Source organism: Cryptomeria japonica, chromosome 1, assembly GCF_030272615.1.
Source record: "Cryptomeria japonica chromosome 1, Sugi_1.0, whole genome shotgun sequence".
In the NCBI taxonomy this organism is placed as follows: domain Eukaryota; kingdom Viridiplantae; phylum Streptophyta; class Pinopsida; order Cupressales; family Cupressaceae; genus Cryptomeria; species Cryptomeria japonica.
Window position 1 is genome coordinate 10,922,203 of NC_081405.1, and position 14,369 is coordinate 10,936,571.

Below are 14,369 nucleotides of genomic sequence, written 5' to 3' on the forward strand. Positions count from 1 at the left end.
CTGCCATTGAATTTTGTTGTGCCCAGCCGCGACTTTTCCCTCCCCCTCGCAATGTCTTGCCGCCATCGTGGTTGCCCGAGTAAGCCCTTGGATTTTTCGTTTTTCGTAATGTTATTTTAATATTTTTTTGCTCGATAATGTTCTTTTAATATTACTTTGAGCTATTAATTTTAAATTGATTTACATTTATTTATTGTTTCATGTAATAGAGTTATTAACCCCTCGGATTTTTGTTTCGCGTTAAGAATAATGTTATTCTAATATACTTTGAGTTATTAATATTAAATAGATTTACATTTATTTATTGTTTTATAATTTTAATTTATATTAAATTTTCATTAAAAAATTAGTATTTAGAAAAGTATTTAGTATATTTAATTTATTTAGATATATTTATTGTTTTATAATTTTAATTTATATTAAACTTTTATTAAAAATTTAGCATTTAGTATATTTAATTTATTTTTAATCTGTTTATTATGATTTCAAATCTATTTTACAATCTTAAACTATTTTGATAATTTATTAGATATATTGCTTATTTTATATTTTTAAATTTTTTTTATGTAAGGCGAATTTAATGTCGAATTTTTTTTTGAATTTTTTGCTTTTGCCGAATTTCATCCGAATTTTATGGTTGCTGAACTCGAATTTGAATTTGAACGCAGGGACTTAGGTTGTAGATGTACTTTGTAATATTCCTTCCATTTTAACTACACTCTTTGCCTAGTGTAGTTTCCTTATGTCCTCAATGAGCAAGTCAAGATAGTGGGCAGCACAAGGGATCCAAAATAATGTCGGGTGTCTCACCTATAGAAGTTTACCGACTGCCACATATGCAGTTGCAGTGTCAATCACAATTTGAATGACATTTTGCATTCCCACTTCCATCACCACCTCATCCAACACTTTGAACAAGGTCTCCACATTTTTGCTTCATTGGAGGAATCAACTAATTTTAAAAATACCAATTGTCCCTTCGAATTTACTAAAAAGTTGATTAGTGTCCAATTTTTGCCATCCGTACAACCATAAGATAAAATGGTGCAACCTTTCTCTTCCCAAACTCTCCTTCGTTCTTCCACTAGGCCGTGTGTTTTGGATCTCATCCTAAAATAATGGCCCACTCAACTCATGACAACTTGGGGCCTTGAACCCCTTACGTGTCATGGTCAATGTAGTGACCAATTGTACCTAGTAAAGACTAGAAGCAACATTGGTCAAAATATTATTGTAGTATCAGAATTTCCCATATGCCAACCTTGCCTCGTGTTGCAATTCTCTATTACATGTAGTATCTTGCAATTAAGGTTGCACACCAGGAGTTGTGGGGAACAAAATACTATAAGTATGGCACCCACACTTCCTCATCCTTGTATCTGTGGTCCAATTGAAGAAGAGTCCCCCATATCTCCTTGTGACCCTGTAGAACTGATATCTGTGAGTGGGTCTGCCATTGCCTTTGTTGTTCTCTTTTTATCTATCTTCATTTGCTCATATGTTGCAAGAAGTGCCTTTGCCTCCCTCACAACCTCTTCATTATGGCTTAACATCTCAGCAAGAGATTCGTGCAGGGTGATATTTGAGTTGATATATGCTACCGTGTATAGGCTTAGTGCACTAGATACAAATAACCTCTCCTTGCACTGCACCTGGTGTTCCATGTTTCCAACAAGGATCCCTTGGTTTGCCACCACTTCTACTTGCAAAAGCCATTTTCTTTTAGAAAAATACAAATGAAACCTTGCAAAGAAAAAGACTCTAGTTAGCACTGCTGCAAAGTGCAACCTAAACTTACAATTGAATACAGGTCTGCAAGAATTGAAGATATATGAAATTTAAAGTAGTCCTCAAGAGTTGACTGTTGTAACCAAAATGTGCAACACCTCCTTTAATGGGCTTTTCATACATAATGTTGTGAGATTGAGACGAGTGGTGGATGGTAATGGCATTTTATGATTTAGGAAAATGTGTAATTTTATTCAAATTTCAGTCTTCGTCTTATCTCTTAGAATCAACAATGTCTTAAAGATTAATTATACATAATTTAGAAGCAAGTTGAAGCTCTATACTTATAGCGTATATAGAAAGTTTTTAACTACAAGCTTATAATGCTTACATGATTTGTTATTTACCTTTTTGAGTTCACCACCTTTTAATTATGCTTTCGAATACAGTAACTATTCTCTCTATTGATGTTCATTTAACACTACTTACTATTGTATTTTTTATGTTAATCAAAATAAAACTATCAAAAGTCAATTCAGTTTTCATATACATGCAAAGCAAGATTGGTTATGTAGTTGCACTTGCAGTTGAAGTTGGTAAAGTTGGGGTTGATTTCTTTTTTTTAGACAATGATAGCAATAGCATAAGTATATGCATAGTATGATTGATTATGTAGTTGCATTTGCAGTTGAAGGTTGCAAATCTGGGGTTGAATTCTTTTTCTAAGACAATGATAGCAATAGCATAACTCTTGAATTGAATCTAGAGGAGGATATATATATCATAGTTCCGAGACTCAAACTTGGTGAGGGTGACTCAACTTGGGACTTGGGACTCGACACAAAAACTCGATGCAAATTTGGCAAAGTGAAAAACCTAAGAAATTTAGAGATTTTTAAGGATTTAAAACTTGTTTCATACACCCTTTATTCAATAAACATTCAAGAAACAATAACATCATCCAATAGAAGCTAATTTGATCACATACACAAGTATACATTGATCACATAAGCATAAACACATTGCAGCTGAAGAAATTAACACACTTAGATATATAAATAGTGTCAAGTGTATACAAAACAAATGGAATATGAAATCCATGACATTAAATGTTCCAAACAAATATCAAAACATTAACTACAAGTCTATGGCTTAGAGGAGCTTGCATCCCTCCTACAAAGGCATCTAAGGTAGGTCTTGGATGATGCAACAACCATAATCTCTGCCTATGACTCCATGCCACCTTCAACAACATCAGCTATACCTGTGCTTGATTTTTCTCTATCCTCCTCTACCATGACTACAACCTCGACCTCTATATTTGCCTGGTCAACCCAATCAAGGTCCTCGTCACGAAAGGTAGGATCCATAACCTCAATGATTCACTTAGATTCTGGATTGACCTCCTCTAGTGTTAACAGGGTTTAGTCATGGTCCAAAACCTATTCGTGTCTAAGACGAAGACTAGATCATTCAACCTCTCCACGGATAGTCTTTTGCACCTCTTGGAGTGTGTGCTTAAACATTCTCCAAATGTTCTCACAAACCGAAGCACTGCATGGTTGGCTCAATATGTGAATGGCTATCCTTTGAAGATTTGGTGTTTAACATCAAACATTTGCCACCATCTACCTAAGATGAGAAAAAGAAAAAAATATAAATCTCATTTCCAACTTTAAGTTCCAAGTTTCAACATATAACAATAATACAAAAAGAGGAAAATTTTAATACATTTTTAAACTTAAATTATGCCCTTAAAGATAATTTTACTTGGCTGAAATTTCATCCGATTATCTTTGCCAATTTGACAATAAAGAGCTCTCCTTGTGCATTACTAAAGGCTTCTATCTTGTGGACTATATTGTTGGTATCACCAAGCAACATCCGCTTTATCACTAAGTAGAGCCCATGAAGAACCTTCTCATCCGCCTTGAAATTAGGGCAGAATTGAAATGCCGAATTGAGGGAAATAAGTGGCTGCATGGAGGGGCTTGTGAAGTTGGAGGTGCCATCTTGATCAATGATCTCCCAAATGGGATGATACTTAACCTCAGCAGCCTCATAGTTGGATCTAATTGCCTCCTAGGCCCTATCTGTGCTCTCATATATGTAGCCCATTGTGGGTTTCTCACCATCAACAACTCTTAGGAGAACTACCAAGTGCTCGGTGAACTGCAAATATTGTGAAACATAAGTAAGTGTGAACGAAAATAAGCAAATAAAAGAAAAATATGAATAAAAATTAAAAATTAAAATATAATGTAGAATTAATTTTACCTTCACAATCTCTGCACAAGGTTTCCAAAAGCCTAGCTCATCAAAAATGCAATTAGCCACACAAATCTTTGCAGTGGTTGTAGAATAGGATGAGAAATTCCAATCCTCACCAACTAACATATGCCTCAAAGCTACCTTTGACCGAATCAAGGATTGTAATGTGATGAAATTAGTAACAAATTTAGTGATGCCAAGATGAGCCAACTCCCTCTGCCTCATGTATTGCATCATTAGGCTAAGGACCCATGTGTGACTGCATACAAATTTGCAAATATTTTTGGTTGTTTCCACACATGTTTTGATCCATGGAAGCTTGCCAAGGTCCTCCAATATGAGGTCAAGGCAATGGGCAACACATGGAGTCCAAAATATTTTTGGGTGCCTCTCCTTCAAATGTCTACGTGCAGCAACATAATTCGTTGCATTATTGGTCACCAATTGAACCACATCTCCTCGCCCACCTCAAGTAGGACTTCCTCTAAAGCCTCTCCATCAAATGTCTACCTGCAGCAACATAATTTGTTGCATTATTGGTCACCAATTGAACCACATTCTCCTTGCCCACCTCAAGTAGGACTTCCTCTAAAGCCTTCAAAGGTATGTGGCATTGTTTACATGTGCTGAAGCATCAATTGACTTGATGAACACTGTGCCACCTAAAAAAGAAGGAAAATCAATGATTCAATAAATCAAAAATTAAAAATATTAGTCACTAAATCAAATTCAAATTATTCAATGCATTGAGGGAAGTACAATGATCATTCACCTACAGAAGAAACAAGAAAATTCAGCAGCATCAGTTCAAATAGGCGATTTCAGAATAAAGAAGCCAAGTGAAAGGTTATTTTGTTGCAATACCCTTCATCCAAGATAATGCATAAGAAATCACCTTAAATGCCATGTTACCAAAAAAAGTGTTTGAGCAGAAATTATGTAAGGTAGTGACTAACTGGAGGCAAACATGGGGAAAATCACAACAGTTAGGCAATGAGTCATGGTCTTGCCCTTTCTGCAAAACAAACAAAATTGATGTGTTGGCATAAGTTAGATATCATTTGTTTGTGGTTGGAAAAAATATAAGATTATGATATGTTTTAACAGGTCCTAAGTATGAAAGATTAGAGAGCTTGGTTTCATGGGGTCTTTGAAACCATTAAGTTTAACTGATCCACCCTAACCACAGTAACCTAATGGTGGAGCTGGTTTAGGGAGACACCCTGCTTCCCACCACAAGAACTCTCTGTTCATCTTTTGGCATTGGCAAAATGCATGATGCAACTAATGGAAAAAATATGGTCCTCTTTGCTTGTGGGCTTTCATTTAATGTTTCAATGTTCCCTCTATGGATAGAGGCAGTGAGGATGATTAACCATGGCCCTAGAGAGTATGTGCCATTGAGCAATGAAAAACTCACTAGTTGTTTTGAATGATGACAATGCTCTAAGTTTCTAACAGAAGCAGTATCTAAGCAAGGCTTACAGAGATTCCCTGATGTTTCATTTTAGTGTACTGTAGAGTCATAGCTTGCCAATATATTGACTGGTGCAAATTCAATCGTTGCAATCTTCAAACATGCAAGCCTGAATCTTTCTGGAAATTTGAGAGTGGAGACTTTTCTAGAGTCCTGTATGTTACGTACTTTGAGCATGTAGGTATTGCCTGACTGGCCTTCACTCATCAATCATCACCACCTTAATGATATCTACTCCTATGATTTTTGGAAAGAAGTAAATAAGTCCTTTGTCAAGAACCAAGTTGCCTTGATTATAAATCATTATAATTATTTACAAAATTAAATATAGCTATATACAATGCCCTTCTTATGTAACATGCTCAATATGAGCTCACGATGTTTCTGAGGCTACAAGCGAATGCCTCTTTCTGTGTATGTGCTAAGCAGAATGTGTAGCCATCAATTGAAATTTAGTGGGGACTAGAAATTGTATCTCATAAGAACTGGGGTTAAATGATTGTATGTAACTTCTCTTGGCCTTAAATTTGTTATTATTTATATTTTCCTAGACCATAATTGTAATAGAGTGGAAGTTCGGAACAAAACATAAAATCAGTTGACAAGAATCTTGAATGTGTTTGGGAATGTCATGTCAATGTTAAGTGGAGTTCAAAAGTTGTAGCTAAAGTTGGTGGTACAGTAAGTTGGATTCATTTGAGTTGGTATATGTTAAATTGGAGAAGAGGTGCGCACAGTTGTTGCGTTGTTGTCTATATTTTTTCTTGAGATTTGATACCTATGATTAAGTACAGAGTGTCTTTTGTGTGTATTGGATTATGAGAATAACAATTAAAAATACTTATTAGTATTCTATTAAAGTCTTAAATCAGTATTTTCAGAATATCAAATTTTAGTTAATGGGTGTTAAAGTTAGAATATAAGCTCATCTGTGCAAAGAGTTTCAACAAAATACTTGATTAGTTTCAATATTTCTAAATTTATAGAGAGTATCTTGAGTTGTTTTATCATGTCTTATTTTGTTGTAATTTCTAACGAAAAGTACCTTTTTCTTTCTTGCAGCAAGCCCATGGACGAGGATGTTGTGAGTATACTGAAACTGGTCCTCTACATGATTTTTGAGTTTAATTGTGCTCATCTTTCTAAACATTATGAATTGACAGTCTATGTAGCAAAAAAATTCTCTTAAATTTTCCGAGATGCAATCATAATTGTATTTTATCTTCTTTCCTATCATGTTGTTTTGCATAAATCTTCGGAAGAGTTTAACCATATCACATTGGAATGCAAGCTAATGAATTATGACTCTTATAAATGTTGAAACTGTGATAGCTGTGAGAAATTAGATTTATGTATATTAGCATTAATTATTGCATTTAGTTATCATTATGCATGCTAAAAATTGCTTGTGACACTATCTTGTAGTGTATTTTGGGTCTTCATCTCATATTTTGCTGTCTTAATACAAATCATACATTATTAAATGTTATCCATATTAATTTACTCCTTAAGTTGTCTTGGAGAAAACAAGAAAAAGTACTTTGCACTGAGGTTGTGTTGATGTGTTTTTTCATGCACATGCGAACACAAAATAAAATACCAAGGTATCGTATCCTCTCTTGAACAAAGTTATCCGAATGCTGAAGATTTGCCTAAGGATCAATCGAAATAACTCCAAGGTTCTTATATGTAGGGTCTCTATGTGTGGATAAGCTCAATTTGGTTTGATGTGATTATGCTGGAATCACAAGGGGACTTACATTCAAATGCCTGAGCATCTGATTTGTTGGAGCTCAAGTCCTATCTACTCATCGGGATAATGAAGAAATATCAAAGGTTGAAGGTTCACGAAGTCTAATCTAAGACCTAGAATGTAAGAAGGTAGATGAACGACTAGGTGGAGTCCTATTGGGCTGGGTCTCACCTTCAGGTCAAACGATCCGACACCAACTCAATGCGATCTTCTAAGGGATGCTTCGAATATATTCAAATCATACACCATCAGACACTGATCACCATTTAAGTTAATGCGTGAACAATAGACGCGTAACGACTTGAGATTAAGCTCATTCTATGCCAGTTGACCACGCAGGGCACACTTACAATTAGTAAGAGGCTAGTAGTTTGGACTAGGCGGATTCCACGCGAGTGCATTCAGTAACTTCCTTCATTCATTTTGGCATTTTTGGACAAATTCTTCACATTTGTGACCACAACTCACTCAAATGCATGCCTAAGGATGCTTCTAAGTTCAATCCACCTCAATCAATGCTAGGCTTGACACAAAATTGGGAGCAAAAGAGGTTTCAAGAAAATTTGCCCTGGACCCTTTGGAAGGGTTAGGAGCGAAATTTGTAATTTAGCCTCAATTCCATCATCTTATTGCCTCAAATCACTTTTCAAGGCAAGTACACATCAATCCTTTACCAACCATGCCTTAGAAACAAAGATCTTGGTCTCAAATATGGAGCAAAATAGAGGCTTAAGGAATTTTGCTCTGGACCCTTTAGCCCTTTGGAAGGGTCAGGAGTGAAATTTGCATTTTGACACCATTCATCTTCTTTTCGAATCTCCCTCTATCATCATCAAGTGAATTCGCCCTCAATTTAGCCTAAAACAAGATCTCTTGGGTGCATTAGATGAAATAAGGGAGTCCTCCTAAGAATTTTGCTCTGGACCCTTTGGAAGGGTCAAGAGCGAAATTTGCATTTATGCTCAAATCCATCACTTTCCATCACTTCACTTTGTTTCACACATCAATACTCTCTCAATCACACCATAGGGATAAGGTTTATGAGGCAAATTAGGACCAAGAAGGGAGATATAAGGGTGAAGAGCGAATTTGAGGAATTAGTCTTAGATACCATCCAAACACTCAAACTTCACCCCCAATCACATTGTTCTCACCTTAGGACATGCCAACACATCACCTTAAGGAGGCACCTAGTTTAAAACTTTGGATCAAAAGTGCATCTTAACAATTTCACTTAGGTACCTTTGGAAGGACAAGACCTATCTAGGAATTTTGCTCTGGACCCTCTGGAAGGGTCAGGGGCAAAATTTCTCTTTTTGCACAAATTCTCCTCATTTCCTTCAACTTTATTCTTAGACTTGGCCTTTGGGTCCTTCCTTCATCTTAATCAAGTCCATTTGCCTTCTAGGTGATGTCAACTCAATGTTTTTGATGACAAATTAGGCCTTTCTAAGGATTTCGCTCTGGACCCTTTGGAAGGGTCAGGATCAATATTGATGTTTTAAGCTCAATTTCCTCATCCCATCTCGTTCCAACTTGCTCACAAGGCATAGATAGGTCATTCCTCACTCAGTCAAGACGTAGGAGCAAGCTTTGAGATCTAGACTGGGAGCAAGAGAGGAGTCTAAGGAAATTTGCTTTGGACCCTTTGGAAGGGTCAAGAGCGAATTTTGCAAAAATGTTCAAATTCTTGACCTTTCTCCAAATTTTCAAGTCTAGACTTGATCATTAGGCGTTTTCCAAGGATAAATAGGTCAGTTTCACATCAATCAATGCCTAGAACTTCACCATTCATCAATCGGACCAATCTCAAAGCCCTCAAAGGGAAGAATCCTTGAGAACACCTGCTCACATACCTCCATTCACTTTCTTAACTTAAAGACATAGGTCTCAAAAGGCAAGACTTAACCTAGAAACAAGAGTAAGGCCTGACCTAGAGAAGGCTTTCAAAGAGACCCTGACCTGGACCACCTACTGACCCACCTCAACTCAAGCAGACCTCGCTATCCTAATGATCTCTCTGACAACTCTCCAATGCAAAGGCTAATAGCCAAGACCAGACAACCAAGCAAAGAAAACTAACCCTAGAAAGCAAAAAGTAGGGGTTCCCATTTGCAATGGGGCAATGTGTGAATACGTCACAACAGGTTGGTGCATGATTTCTTGTATGGTTCTCATAGATATTGGTGAACAAAATTAAAGCCCTCTTTGCATGCCACACCCCATTGATGCCAGAGCATCTGGGTATTTCTTGTATGGCTCTCATAAATATAGGTAATGAATTTAAAGCCCTCTTTTCATGCCACACCCCTTTGATGCCAGCGCATCTGGGTGCATAAACAATCCTGTACTACTCCCTCAAAAAATGTGTAGTAGCATTTTGATTACTTTTAGTTTTGTGTATGTTTGCAATAAAGCAATCTCCTTCATATGTTGATTTAAAGCGGCCATAGTTGTTTAGAAATGATGAAATTAATAAAGGTGCTAGCAATTACATGTTGACTTTGGCAGAGTCCAAATGGTGAATTTGAATAAATTGTTCAATGTTGAATAAAACTGAGAATGGGTAGTTACAATCTTCATTCACCTTATTTTCGAGTGTTACAGCCATTACAACTCAGGTTAGAATGCATTAAGGCTGGCCACTGGCAATTACAACACTCATATTAATTTGTTAACTGTTCATATGCAAGGTGACACAGTAGTTTGTGGGAATAAAGGAACTCAAAACTAGTGGTTACATCTTCCTTTGACTTTTACACCACCTTGAAACCTGGCTGCAGCTGTCACTCACTGATTGTGGTAGTTACAAACCATAAAAGAGGTATTACACCTGAGTGACTCATTGTCACCTGGACCGCAACAGTTACATACATGCCTCCACTTGAGATTTATACACACAAAACCTAGATAGGGATGCCTTGATAAGCAGATACAGGGAAGGATGAAGCACATGATAGAGAGAAGTATAGTTCTGTGGAGTGCAGCATTGAACAAGGACAGTAATGGGGTTCATTCACTGATTTTCTGATTTACAGATAAGTTGTAGTAGGCTACCAGGCTCACAAAGTCCAAGTTAAGAGGGAAATCTCTGTACAAGCTAAGAGCTCTAAGTTAGTGTCTGGATACAGATCATTATGATTTGTAAGTTTCTGGGTTTTAAGGGATTGTAATAGGCTTTTATGAACAACGAAAATCCATATACTTCTGGTGTGTTATTTTGTTTCCATTTTGCAATTTGTTACTTGTATGGTGGCAGCAAGATCTTGGTTGCCTTTCATTGGGCATCTGGGTCTTTGGCTGCATCAACTTTCTATAGGAAATGTCTTCAATTTCTGATTACAATACAAAGATCCTGCATATACACCTTACTTATCTTGGATAAATGGCAATCTAGGAACTATACAGGTTCTGCTCAGTCTGGCTAAACAGATGTACATATTTCTGATGCCATCTCCACAACCAATTTATGCAAATTGTTTGTGTTAGGATCAACTAGCTTGCACAAACCACCTTGCCCAATGTCTAGGGAAACCATTTGGTCTTGCTTAATGTCAGTCACATGCCACTCACAACAATGTTAGGATTTTCTGTAAGCATCACTAATAGATGATGCTTTTTCATTTATATTTTGAACAAACTGTAATGTCCTTGGCAAGACCGTTGCACAAATTCACCAATTTCTTTATGAAATCAATCAACCAATATCAAACAATGAATTAAACTGTCCTGTATTTATTATTTACAATGAAGGAAATAGGTTAGTGCTAAAATTTTCACGTAAGTTTGAATTATACTCAGTAGGAACAAGACTTAAAATGAATAATTTCCACCATACCATTAACTGCAACAACAAGAATTAGATCAAAATATAAAAAATGTGACATATCATACCATCAATCCAAGTTTATACGGCCAAGCCCCAAATAGGATGAAAGATTATCAAACAATCTTGATCTGTATTGAAAATTGCTGATTTAAAATTGATTATAGGTTTGTATGGCTCCTCAATGGCAAGGTACAGCACCCCAATCTCCCTTAGGACCACTGCAGATCAGATTGTGACTGGTACAACTGATAATAAACCATACCCATGGCATGGTGCACCCCTATTTTGATTGTCACTTTGTGCCTATATGTTGGTTAAGGGCTCGAGGCTAAGCACCTTGACAGAGCAGATAATTTGCCACAAATGTTTTAATGTGTTTTGTAATAACCTCCTATGTTATATACATTGAAACATGGTAGTTGGAACACAGTAAAATAGATAAAACTAAAAAGAGAAGTGATTTGTTGCGAGTGTGTAGGATGGTGGGAAGATGGAGCCAATAGCAAACTAGTGTCTTTATGTAGTTAGGGATTAGAGTCATTGAGTTAATACAAGACATGTAATAATTGAAACCAACAGTGATACCTTAATGAAGATATCATGAAAGACTATATCTTCCAAAATGCATAAGCAAGCTAGGTTCTACACATGCATTCAAAAAGACAATAGATAATTGTAGAATATTAAATGAGTCCAGTTAATAATCCATGAGCATACCCATACATTTTCTTTAGTGTTTTGAGAATATACCTTCCAAAAGCTTTGCAAGGATTTTATAGTTATTTAGTTGGCCAACTAATCAGTACACCTTAAAAATGTACACCATATACAAGTAGATACTCAACTAATGCCAATTCTGCTTTTAATCGTTTGATTTACAAAGGTTGCAAATGTTTATTACAAATTTGGGATGAACTAAATCCCAATCATTACAATACCCAAATACCCTTAACCAAAGTTAGAAATTGAAACCCTAGGGCTTGTTTTGGATATCACTATTTTTGCTAATTTTGCAATTGCTCTTCTCTCTCTTTTTCCCTCCCTTTCAAATGAGAACTGTTGGATCTTTGATACCCTCAAAGAGAGACACCAGATCCATAATTAATGTGAAATACCCAGAACTAGTACACAACAAAAGGGCATCCATACCCATTGAGCACCATTTCCCCAAATCATGTTAGAAAACATTTTGTAAGATCACCTAGGTTTACCCCCAAAACATGGGGGGAACATTATCTATAAGGGTTTTTTCATTTATGGGGCTGTTAGATCTAGCGTACAAGCTGAGAAAAAGCTTGCCAAAGTTGCTGACAATGGTTGCCGAACTCTTCTACTTCATTAAAACCATTTTGCACATTTTCCCTTTTTAGGTCACTAGAAATCAGCATGGGAATCCATGCTTGCATGATGAACACCAACTTCTAGGTGGGAAAAACCTTTTTGGAGTGGTTGCACTATTATCGACATATTATTGGCATTAATTTTTGTTCGAATGGTGGAGCTTCAAGATTTTGCAAGCCAAAAGGGGAAGATGGTTAAAAACATCTCAAAATTTCAATAGGGATGTTGGGAAGACCAAGTTCAAAATCCCAAAATTGAAGGAAAAGTGGGTTTGAAGGGGAAAGGGGGCTTGGGAAGGGAGGCATGCCAAGGAGGGCAAGTCTGATAAAGATGCTGGGATGAATAAGTCTGGAATACTGAAATTTGAAAAATGGGCTTAGAGGGAAAAAAGAGACTTTGGAGGAAAGGCATGCGAGGATGACCAAACTTAGAATCTTGAAATTGAAGGAAAAGGGGCTTATAGGTGAAAAAGGGAGTTGGAAGGAAAGGTGTGCCAAGGAGGGGCAAGTTCGATAAGGATGTCGGGACAAGCAAGTCTGAAATCTGGAAATTCGGAAAATGGATGTAGAGGGAAAAAAAGGGACTTTGGAGGAAAGGTATGCTAGGATGATCAAACCCAAAATCTTGAATTTGAAGGAAAAGGGGAATTGGGAGGAAAGGCATGCCAAAGAGGGCAAGTTCAATAGGGATGCCAAGATGACCAAGTCCAAGATATGGAAATTTGGAAAATTGAGTTAGAGGCAAGAAAGGGACTTTGGAGGAAAGGTATGTTGGGATGGCCAAAGCCACAATTTTGAAATTGAAGGAAAATAGGCTTAGAGGGGAAAGGGGAGTTGGGAGGAAAGGCATGCCAAGGAGGGGAAGTTTGACAAGGATGCTAGGATGACCAAGTACAAAATCTTGAAATTGCCTAAAATCAGATGCATGAAATTTCCACAGTCCATGATAAATGTCTTGAAAAGGCTTCTGGATTGTTGGCTTAATTATTTATTCATGTTGGATATTATTACACCTAAGTTTACTTAGGATAATGCATTTCATAGTAGTTTGGGTATGAGACACTTGGGTGTTTGTGCCACATTGGGATAGTGTGTGTAGGAGAATTTCCACCTTTTGTGGTCTTATCTTGTTGTTACATTCCACATTCAGTGGGTGATCCACATCATGTGGAATATTATATTGTTTCTCCTACTTATCGTTACCTACCCTTGTTTCTTTTTGAGCCACATGTCATGTTTGTGTGCTCACATATCCATATAGCCTTGCCTATATAAGCAGGCTCATATTCATTGTATGTAACTATTGATCATTTATCTATTGATGAGAATACAGTTTATTCTTGTCTTATATTTTGTCTCTCTATTTTGTACTTTTCATTGAGGTCTTGATCTTGGCAAAATTTCACATGGATAAAACTGTGTGATGAAAAAATTCATCTCACAGTTTTATCCAGAAGCCTTCAAGACATTGCCTAAAATCACCTAAAGCAAGGCCAACGTACTAGGCGTTAACCACAAAAAATAATCCCTTAATGCATTTTACTAAGGATTTTTTTATGAAAACACTTTGAGTGAACACCCTAAGATGAATGCTCAACATAAGGGATTTCTCAGATTGGTTATCAACGGAGGATTAATAAGGTAAAGTGCATGACTAGGAGCAGAACAACTCAATTTGAGACATCTTGTGCCAAAAGGTTGTCTGTCGATTGTGTCAATGAATTTTGTGTCTAAAATAGACATCTTCTCCTCCTTTTATGCAATCTGCTAGATTAAAGTGGAACTGACATATTTTTTGATGTGAGGTTTGGCTTTGTAGTAAGTAAATTTTAGCTTAGCATTAAGGGTTTCAAGCATTGAACTTTGTATGGTCATGGTTGAGGGGAATGTCAAGATTCGACTATTGTTTGGGTTTCGTGAAGGAAGCAATGGTGCAGAAATGATTTCTACACTAAATCCTTTTAAGGGAAG

General features: G+C 36.6%; 1 protein-coding gene across 1 annotated transcript in view; it reads left to right on the plus strand.

Annotated features, from left to right (window-relative positions):
* LOC131036647 (uncharacterized) overlaps window positions 1-14,369 on the plus strand; it is a 38,523-nt gene that overhangs the window by 18,576 nt on the left and 5,578 nt on the right. The window contains exon 2 of the mRNA XM_057968584.2: window positions 6,539-6,560. Within this exon, the coding sequence (XP_057824567.1) occupies window positions 6,539-6,560 (22 nt within the window). The remainder of the gene's footprint in view (window positions 1-6,538; window positions 6,561-14,369) is intronic.